At 46.4% G+C, this 17415-nt stretch overlaps 1 protein-coding gene and 1 pseudogene across 4 annotated transcripts in view; both read left to right on the plus strand.

Moving 5' to 3' along the window:
• C2H11orf97 (chromosome 2 C11orf97 homolog) overlaps window positions 1–17415 on the plus strand; it is a 154869-nt gene that overhangs the window by 27983 nt on the left and 109471 nt on the right. For 3 of the 4 annotated variants that reach the window (XM_056561498.1, XM_056561496.1, XM_056561497.1), the window contains exons 3-4: window positions 12692–12837; window positions 13178–13273. In XM_056561498.1, the coding sequence (XP_056417473.1) occupies window positions 12692–12837; window positions 13178–13273 (242 nt within the window). Of the gene's footprint in view, window positions 1–10364; window positions 10407–12691; window positions 12838–13177; window positions 13274–17415 lie in introns of those variants that run through there. The other variant, XM_056561499.1, reaches the window with a different exon arrangement.
• On the plus strand, window positions 16966–17056 carry LOC130359803 (U2 spliceosomal RNA; annotated as a pseudogene).

Consider the following 17415-nt stretch of genomic DNA (forward strand, 5'->3'; position numbering starts at 1 on the left):
CCCAGTTCCTCCCAGAGGCTCTTTCTCCCTAGGCACCTCGCCCTCACCCTCCCCAGCCAAGGAGGGGGAGGAGATGGTATCGAGGACGAGGTACCGGTTTGACAGGTCAACCAGAGGGGGGGCAGTCAGGCTTCCGTTTTGAACCTGGCCCGTAGTACAAGGAACAGAGGGCTCTGACCTCTTCTTTCTCCCTTTCCTTTTGCCCTTGTCTTTCTTTTTAGGCCTCTCCCCACTCTCCTCATCCACACTTTCATAGTGGGAGGAATCGGAAGGGTCGGCCATATTGCCTTCCTCTCTGTGAAGCCTCCTGATCTCCCCATCCAGCACATCCTCCTCCAGGGCTTCAGCGGTTACAGGGCCAGCTTCAGGAGCAGAGGCCGGAGCTACCCCCGTCACCTGGGCACTTTCCAGCTCCCTACTCCTTCTACGATTTTCCTCCCGCCTTAGTTTGGCGGAGCCCTTTTTCCTCCTCACGAGCCCTGTTGCACCCCCATCCCTGCCCATACCCTCCCCGGCCGAGGCAACTTCACAGCTCTCCTCAGCCGGAGCGGCCGCTGCACGGGCGAAGGCGCTAGGACAACGGCTAAATGGGTGCCCAAGGACACCACACAGGTGGCACCGGAGCTGCCTACAGGATGCGGCCAGATGTCCCACCCCACCACACAAAGCGCAGACCTGTACAGTACAGGCTGCGCTAAAGTGGGTGGGGCTGCCACACTTGTGACAGACCTTAGGCTGCCCCTGGTAGAAGACCTGGATCCTATCACGTCCAAGGAAGGCGGCTGACGGAATGTGGGCAACCGTACTCCCTGAACACTTGAGTTTGACGGAAAACGTCCAGGCCCCGGACCAGATCCCGTGCTCATCCAAGTTTTTCTTGGGCATGTCCGTCACATCCCCATACCGTCCGAGCCAGGTCATGATGTCATAACAAGAAAGTGACTCGTTACGGGTCAAAACGGTCACCTTCTTGACAGCATTCTGACGGGAAATCGCCTTTACGGCGAAATCCCGCCAGCCGGGCTCGTTTTTTGCCACTTCGTAATTCGACCAGAAGAGTTCGAGACCCTCTGGCTGAACGAAACTGACGTCAAACTCAGACGATCCGTAGGGGTGAATCAGGGCAAAGATGTCACTCGCCCTGAATTCCATCTGAAGGAGGAGCTCAACCACTTTAGCGCGAGGTGGGCACGCATCCTCGCCCCTCCAAATCAGACGGACCACATTCCTACGGTTATTGTCCTGCCCGGTTGTCGGGAGGGACCAGACCACCTCCCCATTCCGCTCTCGGAAAGCCCCCAAACCGTGCCTCTCTATCCAGAAAGACAGGTCGACCTCACCCCTTCCCTCTACCTGGATCGACCTGTCACCCCTGCGTAGAGCCTCCAGGAGGCGCTGTTGCAAATGGCCCCCAGGGCCGGACGGAGATGGGGACCCCCCTGAACCCCCGGCAGCGACATTAGCATAGCTCCTAGGAGCAGTCACTGCCGGGGGGGCAGCCGGACCAGACCCAGAGCCAAAACCACTTACAACACCATTCACACCACAACTCTCAACCTCTTTATTTCCAGCCATACTACTACCACTCCCATCAACATTCAATCCACTGACACTCCCACATACACTCCTCTCACCCACAACACTACTACACCCATCAATATCACATCCTACATTCTTGTCCTGACTAACAAATTCTGGGCTGGCTGGGACTTGTAGTATGGCTGGCTTTAGTAAAGTCCTTTGTGCTGGCTTAGCCGCTGCTGGGGTCGACGCCGATGGTTTCTCCTTCATGGCTGATATCATATCTTGATTCTGGGGCTGCCCCACCGGGCGCACCCCAGCTCCTCCCACAGCGCCAGCACCTGCTTCACCCAACTTCACAGGCTCTGTGGATAATCCCGGCGCCCGGACACTCCCCCCCCTCACAGGGGAGTGCCCCGCAGTGCTGGTAATGCCCACAGTACTCGGGGAACCGCCCCCCGAGCACACAGGGGCATAACTCGCGCTTCCCACCGTAAGCCCATCCTGCCCCTCCCTACCGGCAGGATGGGTGGGCTTCACATCTATTGCGTCTGCAGCTTTTACTGACGCCATGCTGTACCCCCCATGCTGGCTCCGTTCCACCACAGAAACGGAGTCTGGCAGTCTGGGGGGCCCAGCAGCCTGAACCAGCTTTGCAGCTGGCCCAGACTGCTGGAAAGGAACAAACACATACTTCACTGATACTTGTGTCTTTTGCTTTTTCCTCTTAACTGCCACATCATCACAGAGATCATCACCAAAGGTGAAATGCTGGAGGTGGGCTGGGGACTCCTGCATGACTATCGCCCTTAGCAATCCCCCAGCCTCACTCTCCACATCATCCTCCTCGCTCTCACTTGAAGGAAGAGCCACCTGGGCCGGTTCAATATAGCTGTCCTGGGTGGCCTGGGTGTCACAGGGAGCAGCCACAGGCACAGCGTCTTCCTCAACATTCTCATCCTTTTCCTCATCACCACCATCCTCACTTTCTTCACCGCCACTACTCTCCCCATCATCCACCTCCACCTTACCTGGGGATTTCGTGGCGGCAAACCGGTCTTCATTAATCAGCTTTTCCTGGAAAAGACCGCTTCCCTCCAGGATCTCGTCTCTCCTCCAGCTTCACAATCTCGCTTTTCAGCGCTGTGATCCTCTTTCTTAGCTCTGGCCTGTTCTTTTTGGACCCCGTGCTCACCAGATTCTGAGCCACACGTAGATCCTCCCTGGCCATCCTCAGCTCCTTACCGCACTGGTCATATTCCGCAAAGCGTGCGGCCATGCGGGAGCAGTATGTATCGCTCGACTCCTTGGGCCCTCTCTCTGCCCACATCTCCACTTTTTTCCTCCTCGCCTTGCTTCCTCCAGATCTCTGGTTGGCACCCGTCGCCGTGGAAGCAGAGCCTGCATTGCTGCAGACTCTGCCAGATTTTCTTCCTCCGGCCGGAACAATGGCTGTTGCAGTTTTCTCTCCACCCCCCGCCAGCCTGGAAGAACGGGAAGTGGAGGCTCGAGATTTCTGGGGCTCCATGCAGGGGAGGCTCTCCCCAGGAGTCTGCCACCCTCCTGGGAAAAGCAGTTAGAACACCTGCCTCTGTAGTTCTCTTGGAAGTCCTGGAGAGCTCAAACAGGGACACACCCGCACACTTCTCACACTGAACAGCTGTGTTTCACAGGATGTGCTCTCTGCTGACACTTCTGTCCATGTTAGGAACTGTCTGGAGCAGGAGAGGTTTGCTATTGGGATTTTCTCCTACTCTGGACAGTTCCTGACACAGACAGAGGTGGCAGCGGAGAGCACTGTGGTCAGACTGGAAAGAACTACACAACTTTCTCTGGAGCATACAGCAGCTTATAAGTACTTTCTGGAGCCAGTTTATATGAAAAAAAATATATATTTTTTCCCACCAGAGTACCCCTTTAAAGGGGTACTCCAGTGGAAAACAAATTTCTTAAAATAAACTGGTGCCAGAAAGTTAAACAGATTTGTAAGTTACTTCTATTAAAAAATCTCAATCCTACTAGTACTTATCAGCTGCTGTATGTTCCACAGGAAGTTGTATTTCTTTCTGGAGTTCTTTTCTGTCTGACCACAGTGCTCTCTACTGACACCTCTGTCCGTATCAGGAACTGTCCAGAGCAAAAGAGGTTTGCTATGGGGATTTGCTTGTACTCTGGACAGTTCCTGACATGGACAGTGGTGTCAGCAGAGAGAACTGTGGTCAGACTGAAGAGAACTCCAGTAAGAAATACAACTTCCTGTGGAACATACAGCAGTTGATAAGTACTGGAAGATTGCAATTTTTTTTTAAATAGAAGTAATTTACAAATCGGTTTAACTTTCTGGCACCAGTTGATTTTAAGAAATTTGTTTTCCACTGGAGTACCCCTTTAAGTCCACTTCTTTCTAGTCAGAATGAGGTAAACAAGTACCGCACAGAATTCCAGGAAATGTGAAGCTTCAGGCCGGGCCTGGTCATCAAAGTAGCTACAACTGCCAGTGGTCATGGCTCAACCATAAGAAAGATATTGGGTGAATATGGCATTCTTGGCAGAGTTTCAAGGCGAAAACCACTGCTTACTAAAAAGTACATAAGGACTTATCTTACTTTTAGCAAAAAAAAAACATCTTGATGATCCCCATGTCTTTAAGGGAAATATTCTGTGACGAGACAAAAGTTGAATATTTCGAAAGCTGTGCGCCCTGTTACATCTGGCATAAAACTAACACAATATTTCACAATAAAAAAAAACATCATACTAACAGCCAAATATAGGGGCGGTAGTGTGATGGTCTGGGGCTACTTTCTTTGCTGCTTGAAGTCCTGGACAACTTGGCATGACTAATGGAACCAGTTTTTACACATAGGTCTATTAGGTTTCGATAACTTTTCTCCCCATAATAAATTAAATTGTCACTCGATAACTACATTTTGTGTTGACTCAGAAAACAGAAAATATTCAGCCGATACTACTGCGGATAGGGAATAAGTGTCTGATCACGGGGGGGGGGGGGGGGCACCTCTGGGACCCCCATGATCTCCCTACGGGGCCCAGCGGGGCCCGACGTTTCGCACCCAGCACAGAAGCAGGCCGAAACACACTCCCTCCATTCATCTCTATAAGCCCCCTCCATTCATCTGTATGAGAGAAGCTGAGCCCCCTCCACACACCTTCTCTATTCCTCTCTATGGGAGAGGTGGAGCCCCCTCCATTCATCTGTATAAGAGAGGCGGAGCCCCCTCCACACACCTTCTCTATTCATCTCTATGGGAGAGGCGGAGCCCCCTCCACACGCCCCCTCCATTCATCTCGATTGCAGAGGCTCCGCCTCTCCGATAGAGATGAATGGAGGTGCGTGTTTTGACCAGCTTCTGTGCTGGGTAGGACACGCGCAGGAGTAGAGCCAGGGCCCTGTATGGGAGACCGCAGGAGGAGACTGACTGCTGGTATAGGGGATATGTTTTTTTTTTCCTGGATATCTTTTTTTAAAGGAAACCGGTGATCCTGGTTACCCACATCAAACCCATTATACTGGGTTATATTGTGGGTGAACAGGAGATCGATGAGGGGTCACTGACTACAGTATGTACCTTCGGTCCAGAGATCTGTCCATCTGAAGATCCGCATCTATGTTCTCTGAATTTCGGGCTGGAGGCGAGCCAATGGGGTCAACTTGAATATTCATTGTCGCTAGTCACGTGAATGCTTAGTAAGCGCAAGCGCTTACATGACCAGCGACAATGACTATTCAAATTAAGCCGGCGGGGGGCCGTCTCCCGCCCGCAATTCAGAGAAGATAGAAGCCAATCTTGGGAGGAACATATCTCTTGACCGAAGGCCCGTGTTGTAGTCAGTGACCCCTCATTGGATTCCTGTTTACCCACACTATAACCAAGTGAATTGGGTTTAGTGTGGGTGAACAGGATGACCGTTTTCCTTTAAAGGGGTTCTCCACTCTAAACATTTTATCCTTTGGATAGGGAATAAGATGTTAGGTTGCGGAGGTCCCGCCACTGGGGACCCCTGCGATCTCCGGGCTGGCAGCGGCGGTGTCCGGGACACGGAAGATTACAGTATGCAGTATATAGCCGTCACGCCTCCTCTCATAGACATGAATGGAGGGGGCGTGGCGGCCGGCATCACCAGTCATCGGGCACGGAGCATCGTGCACCGAATGACAGGGGTACAAGAGTGAAGATCACAGGGGTCCCCAATGGCGAGACCCCCGCAATCTAACTCCTTCGGATAGGGCATAAGATGTTTACAGTGGAGTACCCCTTTAAACATTCATGTGTGACAAAAAAATTATTTTTTAAATAAGCAAAAATTTTTTTATAACAATCAGGAAAGGGGCAAATACTTTTTCCCAGCACTGTATGTGTAGTTTATTAAGATAAAAAGAAACAGTTGAATCTATCTGTGGAAGTGCGACAAACCTTGCAGAATGTCTTTACAAAATAAATAAAGTCATCTGGAAAGAGAACTTAAAAAAAAAGAGAGTTGGATTTCCATTGGGGAATACCCGCTCCACCCTGTTTTTGTTGTGTCTATGGTAACTATAGTCACCTAATCCTCTAATCACCGAGCAGGAGCCTCCGATTAAGAGGACTATCTCAGGCAGACGCTGTATCGGATTTATTTTTGCAGGTATGGATGGATTTTAAATGAAAGAAATGCAGGAATATGAAGACTTCATAGAATAGGATGACACATACTGTACCGCATCCATCTATTTCTACAGCTTTACTTTCATAGTTTACTATCAAAGTTTTTATTATTTTTTTTATTTTTATTATTGACTAGATTTATGTTACTGTTATGTTGGATAAACGATAGATTGTTTGGACTTGTTAATGTACTTTCCTATCATTGATACTCCCCTCCGACCCCAGCCACAAACAGGTATCACTTATCTACTAGGTAGGTGGTAAGAATTATATCTGTGAGGGTCCGACCTCTAGGATCCCATCAATTACTAGGTCCAACCCCAGCTTCACATCTCACCCCCCCCCCCCCCAACATCACAGCTGCAAGAAGGAATGAATGGAGCGGAGGTCAAAAATAGTATACAGTTCTATATACAGTGGTCCCTCAACGTACGATGGTAATCCGTTCCAAATGGACCATCGTTTGTTGAAACCATCGCATGTTGAGGGATCCGTGCAATGTAAAGTATAGGAGAGTGGTCTACAACCGTTGGCTGTCTGGGCATGCTGGGTATTGTAGTTTTGCAACATCTGGAGGTCCGCAGGTTGTAGACCACTGTTAGAGGAAGTTGTACTCACCTCTCCCCGCCGCTCCGGACCGTCACCGCTCGTCACCGCTGCCCGGGATGTTGCGGTCCATCGCTGTCGCCGCGTCCCCGAGGTGTCCCCGACGCTCCGACAAGGCCTCTGCTTCCCCGGCATCCTCGCTCTCCGTCGCCGCCATCACGTCGTTACGCACGCCGCTCCTATCGGATGACGGGATGGCGTGCACAGCGACGTGATGACGACGATGGAGAGCGCCGACGATGCAGGGGATCCCGAAGAGGAGGCGCCGGAGCCCCCAGGACAGGTAAGAGACATCACCGGAGCTCACGGGGCACCATAAACAGCTATCCGGTGGCAGCTGAGGCAGTCTACACTGCCGGATAGCCGTTTATGCGATGGCCCCGACATACAAAAGCATCGTATGTTGATGCTGCCTTCAACATGCGATGGCCTCTGAGAGGCCATCGTATGTTGAAATTATCGTATGTCTGGGCCATTGTAGGTCGAGGGGTCACTGTAGAAGATGGGGACAGGAGTTAAAGGAGTTTTCTCAGCATTTTATATTGATGGCCTATCGTCGACACCCAGCACCCCCATAAATCAGCAGTTTGGCATAGCCGTGACACCAGCATATACACAATGAATGGGTCTTGAGACAGTTGAACCAGCATCCCCATTGATCAGCTGTTCGGCAGAGCCGTGGTTCCAACATATACACTGTGAATGGGGGGGGGGGGGGGGGGGGAGAGCCCTAGCTCAGTTTATTGTGTAATGGTGGCACCAGGCTATTATGCCATAAATACCATTGAATTGATTGAGAGCAGTAACCGTGCTACCACTACTTAATGAATGGAGCCAGAGCTTCCTATCCATTCATTGTGTATATGCCTAAACCACGCCACTCTGCCGAACAGCTGATCAATAGGGATACCGGGTGTCGGCACCCTACTGTTCAGACATTGATCCTGTGAATAGGCTATAAATGTAAATTGGCTGGAAGACCACTTGAAAACATGCCTAAAGTAAATAAAAAACATATCATGCCAGAAGAGATCTGATAGGTGATAATGTCATCCCCTTGATCACAGTAAGGCTATGTTCACACGGTTGAATTTCCGCATTTCGGCGCAAAGCATGCTGAACGGAATTGCAGAATTCGGACGGAATTGAGAAGGAATTTCTGTGTTTTCAGAACACAGAATTCCGCCGAAATTAATGATCCAGTGACTTTAATGGGATTTTGCCCTGTTGTGTGGGCCAGAGGAAGTGCCTCAGTGCGTGAAACCGGTTGCCACCCATTCGTTCCACCCCCACCTCACCTGTTCCATCCATTGTTCCCTGTGTGTCTGTCCGTCTTGCTACATGTATCCAAGCATTGGAATAAATCTACATGTAGCAATTTTGGCTGTGGTGAGTGCTTTATCTTCATTCTTTTCTATATATTATGTATAAATATACAGTATATATATATATATTTATTTTTTTATTTATATATTTATGTTTTTACTTTTTTACAGTCTTCTAGTTTGATTAAAAATAAATAAATACATCTGAAAAATAGTCATAACACTGATAATATGTGCACGACAGGCAGACGGTAAATGTATGCTGACCTGTGAGGAAAGGGATGGTTGATTCTTACGACAGGTTGGCTGAACATGAAATACAGTGAGACTGATGGATTCTGGCAGCCCCATAAAAACGCTCCGCGATATAACCCAGTCTGACAGACGTTGCTTAAAGAGGTTTCTCTTCTAGGTGAATGAATGGTTTGCATTGGCATCTTCTCTGCTTACGTTATGTTTTATCAGAGTTGTCATATTTATAATCTGAGTGGGCATAAAGGGCCCGGTGCCTTATATATGATCATTGAACTGAAAGCTTAAAGCATCCTTGACTGGTCTCTCCCAGAATGTATGTGAGTCTTTGTACCTGGAAAAACAGGTAAATCTTTCACTGAGGTTTCTGGCAGCCACAACCAGGGGGCGCTAGCTCCTTTGTATCTATATAGACAGTACATCAGGTGCCTGCTTTATGGCAGCTGCAGTGAATCTGTATATATAGTGTTACTATCACATAGGGCAAGGAAGAGTGCAAACTATCAATCTCATCCACACCTCTGTCCCTGCCTACTTGACAATTAACCCAAAATGACGGACTCTCAACTAGGCGACGATACCTGTACTCACTAAGTGCAAGCTGCGTAAATAGCCTTTTCTGCAGGTAGATGGGAAAGTAAATAAATAAAGGAACTAAATAAAATACATATATGTACCCTATATAATATGATAGTAATAGAAAGGGGACACAATTTAAAGAAAGTATTTTAGCACTGTGTGTTTGCAGCTGCAGTGAATGAAAGTTGATTGCCAGAGAATTGTCATAGATTATTGCAGCCTCCGGTCACTAATGATAAAGTGCATCTCTACTGACCAGGGTGTGACAGGAGAGCTGCGTACAGAGCCTTTTCTGTATATACAGTGTTACTGTAATGTAGGGCAGGGAAGAGGGCAAACTATCAGTCTCATCCACACCTTTGTCCCTGCCTACTTGACAATTAACCCTAAATGATGGACTCTCAACTAGGCGACGATCCCTGTACTTACTAAGTGCAAGCTGCGTGAAGAGCCTTTTCTGCAGATAGATGGCAAAATAAATAAATAAAGGAACTAAATAAAATACATATATGTACCCTATATAATATGACAGTAATAGAAAGGGGACACAATTCAATGAAAGTATTTTAGCCCTCTGTGGTATTAATCCTTTTTTTCCCCATAATTAGACACCTCTTTGCTTTTACCCATCATGAGTTGTGTCTTGTGTGACACCTTGGCAATGAGACCTTTTTGTAGCCATCAGTTGGGACTGAACCAGTTGATAATGATTGGCATTGACAAGTGGCTGGATTGCTTTTTAATCACTAATAGATTTCAGCAGTTCTCTTGGCTTTTCGGGCATTTTTGCACCTTCCTTTCTTCATGTGTTTAATACTTTTTCCATGTGTCATTTCACATTTTAACACATAAACTAATTGCTGGGCTTATTTATACAGTATATACTGTTACCAACATCTGGTGAAAATTTCATGTCAGTAGCACCTTTGGAAATAGATAGGATGGAAAAAGCGAGAAAAATGGTGACGTGCTTAATACTTACTTCACCCGCGCTATGTATGACAATGCATATGGGGAACGTAAATGATTGTGATCAGTGAGTCCTACATTTTTCTTTAACCTCTTCTAGATGTGGCTCGTTACCAAAAAAAATAAAAATTTATGTTTCTTTTCTCATTCAGGTGTTCAAATAATTTTAGGGCCATGTTTTTATGTTTCATTCTTTATTTTCTGAACATTAGATTCCCAAAATAAACTTTTGAAGGAATATCAGGGGAAAATGTAAAAAAAAAACAAAAAAAAAAAAAACAAAGATGCGTCTCAGCATTTGTTTAGTTTATCAACACTTTAGTGAGAAATGTTTCTTTTTTTTTTTGATGGTATAAGTTGCAGCTTTTTATCTCACCCTGCAGCAGGGTCAGCTGGTTTGTCTGCCTATGTTTAACCCTAGAACTCATGAGCTGAACCTCATCATAGTCACTGTGCTCTCTGTCTGAGACAAGATTCCATAAGAAAGGTTAGTTATTATGTCCCCGATGGGTGAATAAAACTCTGACTGGGAAAGCGGGATCCAGGACCTGTAACGGGCACTTCACCTGTCCTTTATTCACAGGTGGATGTCTACACACAACCACATTCTATTGAATGAAAGTACCCTCTGATATTCTTTTAAAGGGGTACTCCAGTGGAAAAAAATGTTTCTTTTAAATCAACTGGTGCAAAAAAGTTTAACAGATTTGTAAATGACTTCTATAAAAAAAAAAACTTAACCCTTCCAGTACTTATCAGATGCTGTATGCTCCACAGGAAGTTGTTTTCTATTTGAATATCCTTTCTATACAAAAAAGAGCGATCCCCAATGGTAACTGACCCAATGCTGATACAGCAAATTACAAAGAAAACAGATGCATTTATATGGATCAAAGGTTATACTTTATTACAAGAATTTGGACAAACAATTCAAAAACATTTGAATTTCCTTTCTGTCTGACCACAGTGCTCTTTACTGACACCGCTGTCCATGTAAAAAACTGTCCAGAGCAGGAGAAAATCCCCATAGCAAACCTCTACTACTCTGAACAGTTCCTGACATGGACAGCGGTGTCAGCAGAGAGCACTGTGGTCAGACAGAAAATAAATTGAAAAAAAACAACAACTTCCTTTTGAGCATACAGCAGCTATTAAGTACTGGAAGGATTAAGATTTTTAAATAGAAGTTATTTACAAATCTGCTCACCTTACTGGCACCAGTTGATTAACCTCTTAAGGACCCAGGACGTATGAGTGCGTCCTGGGTCCCGGTCCTGCGATATAACGCGGGGTCACACAGTGACCCCGCATCATATCGCGGCGGGCCCGGCGTCATAGTGAAGCCGGGACCCGCCTCTAATAGCGCGCGGCACTGATCACGGTGCCGCACGCTATTAACCCTTTAGCCGCGCGCTCAAAGCTGAGCCACGTGGCTAAAAGTGAAAGTAAAAAGTGCCGGTTAGCTCAGGGAGCTGTTCGGGATCGCCGCGGTATAATCGCGGCATCCCGAACAGCTGTAGCACAGGAGGAGGTCTTCTTACCTTCTCCTGTGCTGTCCGATCGCCGAATGAATGCTTCAAGCCTGAGATCCAGGCTTGAGCACTCAATCGCCGAAAACACTGATTGATCCATTCCTATGAAGATGGATCAATCAGTGTAAAAGATCAGTTAATGCAATGTTATAGCCCCCCCTATAGGAGCTATAATATGGCATAAGAAAAGTGTAAAAAAAATCATTAACCCTTTCAATTATCCCTTCCCCTAATAAAAGTTTGAATCACCCGGCATTTCCAAGAATGAAAAAAACACAGTGTAAATAAAAATAAAAATAAACATATGTGGTATCGCCACGTGCGGAAATGTCTGAATTATAAAAATATATCGCTTTTTAAACCGCACGTTCAATGGCGTACGCGCAAAAAAATTCCAAAGTCCAAAATAGCGCATTTTTGATCACTTTTTATACTACAAAAAAGAATAAATGAATAAAAAGTGATCAAAAAGTCTGATCAGAACAAAAATGGTACCACTAAAAACTTCAGATCACGTCGCAAAAATGGGCCCTCATAGCGCCCTGAACACAGAAAAATAAAAAAGTTATAGGGGTCAGAAGATGACCATTTTAAACGTATACATTTTCCTGCATGTATTCATGATTTTTTTCTGAAGTGATACAAAATCAAACCTATATAAGTAGGGTATCATTTTAACCGTATGGACCTACAGAATAAAGATATGGTATCATTTTGCCGAAAAATGTACTGCGTAAAAACGGAAGCCCCCAAAACTTACAAAATAGTGTTTTTTCATCAATTTTGTCGCACATTGATTTTTTTTCCCGTTTCACCGTAGATTTTTGGGTTAAATGACTAATATCATTACAAAGTAGATTTAGTGATGCAAAAAATAAGCCATCATATAGAATTTTAGGTGAAAATTTTAAAGAGTTATGATTTTTTTAATGTTAAGGAGGAAAAATTGAAAATTAAAAAATGGAAAAAGCCCGGGTCCTTAAGGGGTTAAAAAAGAGTTCCTCTTTAAAGGAAAGTGACCACACATTTGCAGTGATCACCATCAAGTTTTGTTTATGCATTTTTATGAATATGACAAATGACAATTCTGTATAGTAAAGAATCTTGCAGGGGAGTTATTCACTGTAATATGAAAAGTATTGTCCCCATCTGACAACTTCATTGGATTGTCTGATTGTTAACTAATATAATCCAGTGCAGCTATATACAAAATTCAAATATGGTTCTTGTCTTTTTACAGCCAATTAATAAGTAATATGAAGAGACAACCGAGGAGCAGAATCCATGGAGGGGACGTTGGGCTTTGGAACGTAACATCAGATGAAGAGGTTGCAAATGAGTGTCAAGAACCGGACCTGATCTCTTCATTGGAAGACATCCCAGTCAGTGAGTCAAAATATTGGCCAAGCTTCACCAATTTGGGAATGGATTGGTACTGTTAATATAAATGTCTTTAGAAGGTTTTTTTTGAGACTATATTGTTGATGATCATTCACATGAATTGGCAGAGCTGCTGTAAGCTGCAGTACCAGGCACAGCCACCACCAAAACTATGGTGTTGTGCCTAGGTAACCAATGTAGACTGTGCTTACCTTCATACAACTAATCGAATGGGTTTAAGGTAGTCAGACCCCCACCGATCTAATGTTGATTGCCTATTCTAAGAATAGGCCATCAATATTACAGTCCCAAAAAACTCCTTTAATGTTTCTCCTTTCTCCAACAGGGAAGCACTTCTTTTACGTTGGCACACCAAAAAGGATACAAGAGCTTGCGGAAGAGGAGAAATTTTTTGTGAAAAATGAAATTAAAGTTCCGTCAGGTGAGAGCATAATGTTGGTGTACTGTACACATATACTATTTGTTCATTAAAGGGATACTTTTCCCCTAGACCTCTAGGATAGGGGATAAGATGTCTGATCTCGGGGGTCCCGCCACTGGGGACACCCACGATCTCACTGCTGCACCCGGTGTTCGTTTAGAGCATCGGGTGCAGCGTCTGAGGCTCGTGATGTCACGGCCGCACCCCGCTCATGACGTCACGGCCACGCCCCTCAATCCAAGTCTATGGGAGGGGCCGTGACGGCCATCATGCCCCCTCCCATAGACTTGCATTGAGGGGGCGTGGCCGTGACATCACGAGCGGGCGTGACTGGGACGTCACGAGTCGCTGCCCCACATCACCAGTCATCCGGCACGGAGCGAAATTCGCTCCGTGCACCGGATGTCTGGGGTGCCACAGCCTGTCTGGGGTCCCATAAGATGTCTATTAAAGGGGTACAGGGACTTGATAGGTCACATGCAGTCAGCCATAGATAGAGATGTCGGACTCCATAGAACAGTGCAATTTTTTTTTATATAAACATTAAAGCGCTAGTTCCCTTTATTAGTGTAGTAGAGGGTGTTGGAAGGGCAGATGTTGTTAACCCTTAGGGCAGATGGTATTAACCCTTAGTGTTTGTGATGCCAGGGCATGGTTATCCTCTACACCACCCAAGGTATGGCTGCTGATTCCTGGGCCAGGCACAGGGCAAATAATCACTCCGATGTAAGGTTAAGGAACAATGGCAGTTTTACTGAGGCCGACAGATGGAATGGTCTTTACAGCTCAGTTTAGGCCCAAGGAGGGGACCAGTGAACTTCACGAGGCTTTTTGGCTTGCTGGGACTTGGATTCAATTATGCAGTCCCACGCTGACTTTAGACTTGACAGACTTGACTATTCTGATTAGACTTCTCCCCTGTATTTGTGCTTACCAGGCTTTGACTTTCACCTGTAGGGGGTTCCATGGATAGTGGCTGCGTGGTTAGGCCTTGGTCTCCCTCAGGACACCAGAGACTCTCAGGTCTTCACTTGACTGTACCTCAGCAGAGAACTGAACTAAACTAGCTCCTCCCTGCTATATAACGGAGCAATTTGGAGGAGTCCCATATTTTACCAACAAGTCACCTGGCCACTTACACCTTCCTTGGTTACATAGGGCTTAACAACTGGATTTAAAGATACATTAACACATTATGCAATACATTAACTCTATAGGGACAATGAGAGTTCTGAGAAGAGTGGGGGCCAGGGGCCTGGGACTGAGTCCACCTGATAGGACCAATAGTTTACAGAATGGCCACTTCTGTACTGGGCCACCACTTTAGGAATGTTTTGTAAAAATAGAGAAGAACCACTAGAGAAAGTAGATGTTTTATAAAGTTGATTACCGTATTTTTCGCCCTATAGGACGCACCGGCATATAAGACGCACCCTATTTTAAAGGTGCAAAATCTAGAAAAAAAAGATTCTGCACTCAACAGTGATCTTCAACCTGCGGACCTCCAGATGTTGCAAAACTACAACTCCCAGCATGCCCGGACAGCCAACGGCATGCTAGGAGTTGTAGTTTTGCAACATCTGGAGGTCCGCAGGTTGAAGACCACTGGATAGGAGGTAATACTCACGTGTCCCCGCTGCTCAGGACCCGTCACCGCTGCCCTGGATGTCGCTCCATCGCTGTCGGCGCGTCCCCATGGTGTCCCCGACGCTCCGGTCGTCTTCTTTCCCGGGATCCACGCTCTCCGTTGCCGTCATCACGTTGCTACGCACGCCGCTCCTATTGGATGACGGGACGGCGTGCGTGACGACGTAATGACGTCGAAGGAGCGCGCCGGCCATGCAGGGGATCCCAGCACGGAGAAGACACCGAGGAGGCAAGTAAGGTCCCTCCCGGTGTCCTGTAAGCTGTTCGGGACGCCGCGATTTCACCGCGGCGGTCCCGAACAGCCTGACTGAACAGCCGGGTTAGTGTTATTTTCGCTTCAGATGTGGTAGTCAGCTTTGATCGCCGCGTCTGAAGGGTTAATACAGGGCATCACCGCGATCGGTGATGTCCTGTATTAGCCGCGGGTCCCGGCCGTTGATGGCCGCAGGTATTCGCCATATAAGACAGTTTTGGGGAAGAAAAAGTGCGTCTTATACGGCGAAAAATACGGTAGAAAGTTACTATTTAGATGCAAATAGGTTCTTACCACAGACAGACTTCCTGTTTCTTTTAGCCTCCATTATTACAGATAAGTCTTGTATTTTATAATCTTAGCAAAAACATATAGAGAAATAATAAGGAAGATGAAGACAAAATTAGATCTGTAAAAAAAAATAAAAATTCTATCAATACTATTTAGAGAAGGCATCTGACAATAAGGGCTTAATAAAAGTAAAAGATTCTTTCGCCTTAAAAAGAGTCAAGAGAAGAAAAGAAAGTTCAAAAATAACACAAACTACAGACTCAGTAAGAAGAGCAAGGAGGACTCCTTTATAACCTGCAGCAGTCAGGAGGTACTCTACTCAAGAGAAGGATACCTGCTGGAATCCATCGCCCTACCAAGAGACAACAGATCTAAGGACGCATTCAACAAAACAGCTTGTTCTTGTGAAATACATTTTAGTTCTGGTGGACAAAAAGGTCCCAGTTCAGGTTATAGAGTCAGAAAGGGGAAAGGCTTTTATCTTACCCTCTTGTTTAACAAAAAAAAAAACCTCTGTACATATATATATATATACTAACATTTAGTCTATTACAGTGCGTGTGCATATATATATATATATATATACAGTGGTCCCTCAACATATGATATTAATTGGTTCCATCATATGTTGAAACCATCATATGTCGAGTACATATGTCTATGTAAAAATGGTAATTGGTTCTGGGGCCTCGGAACCATTGTATGTTGAATACCTATCTCTATGGGAAACTGCTAATTGGTTCTGGGATGACCATTGTATGTGGAGTGTATGGGGAGTGTTTAACAAACCAGGGTGCCTCCAGCTGTTGCACAACTACAACTCCCAGCATGCATGTACAGCCATTGACTGTCTGGGCATGCTGGGAGTTATAGTTTTGCAACAGCTGGAGCCACACTGATAGGGAAACATTGATGTATGGGGTGTATAGTGTGTATATGTATTGTATGTGATGTGTGACATGGCATACAGTACTGTACAGTTCTTTAAATACCTTCAGGGGGGACAGAATGTCCTCCATTACCATCCTGCCGACTACAGCTCTATAGGAAAGGAAGGGGAGGGCAGCCAGTAGCTCATTGGATGCCTGCAGCAAGATGCTGCAGGCTATTGGCTATGGCTGCACTGGGGGGGCGGGGCTTACACAGAGCTCACAGTGGAAGCCTGTATGAGATAGCAGGACAGCATGTGAGTAACAGGAGGCAGAACGAGGCACACGGGGACATTAAACAACTATCTGTCAGTTGCTGAAGTTGGGAACGCTGTCAGATAGCTGTTTGTACGATGGCCCCGACACACAGCAGCATCATATGTTGATGCTGCCTTCAACATACGATGGGCTCTGAGAGGCCATCGTATGTTGAAATGATCATATGTCGGGGCCATCATAAGTCGGGGGGGGTCACTGTGTATATATATATATATATATATATATATATATATATATATATGCAAAGGTTCTCATCACACCGCCATATAAGGTAGCATGCCCTGTGATCAGCTCTGGCTTCTCTGCCTTTTGGCTAAGATCAAGTGTAGTATCTGTTCTTATCAGTTTCATGCTGGTGGCAGGCGACGCCGATGTGGAGCTGGTAGGGATGGGTGCTGCATGGTAGGGGCAGGTGTACCGGGGCGTTCCCCGGCTGGTTCTGAGGAATCAGCTTGAAGGCTGCCACGATGTGACCTGTTTCCTCCGGGTCTCGCCATGAGGCTGAGAGGGTCTAGAGCCGAGGTACTTTAGTGCCTCGGGGAGTGGTGACCCTGAGGTGCCAAAACTCACTGGGTGTACTGGCTCACTGAGTGGAAGCACTGGCACCATGAACTCTTCACCTTGTGGCACTCACCTCTTGATTCCCGGCCTTCTGGCTAGGATCAGAGACGTTTTTATAGATCTGTCCGGATGTCCGGGCAGTATACCTGCACACATTCACTTATTTACTAAGTGGAATTATT

Source organism: Hyla sarda, chromosome 2, assembly GCF_029499605.1.
Source record: "Hyla sarda isolate aHylSar1 chromosome 2, aHylSar1.hap1, whole genome shotgun sequence".
In the NCBI taxonomy this organism is placed as follows: Eukaryota; Metazoa; Chordata; class Amphibia; order Anura; family Hylidae; genus Hyla; species Hyla sarda.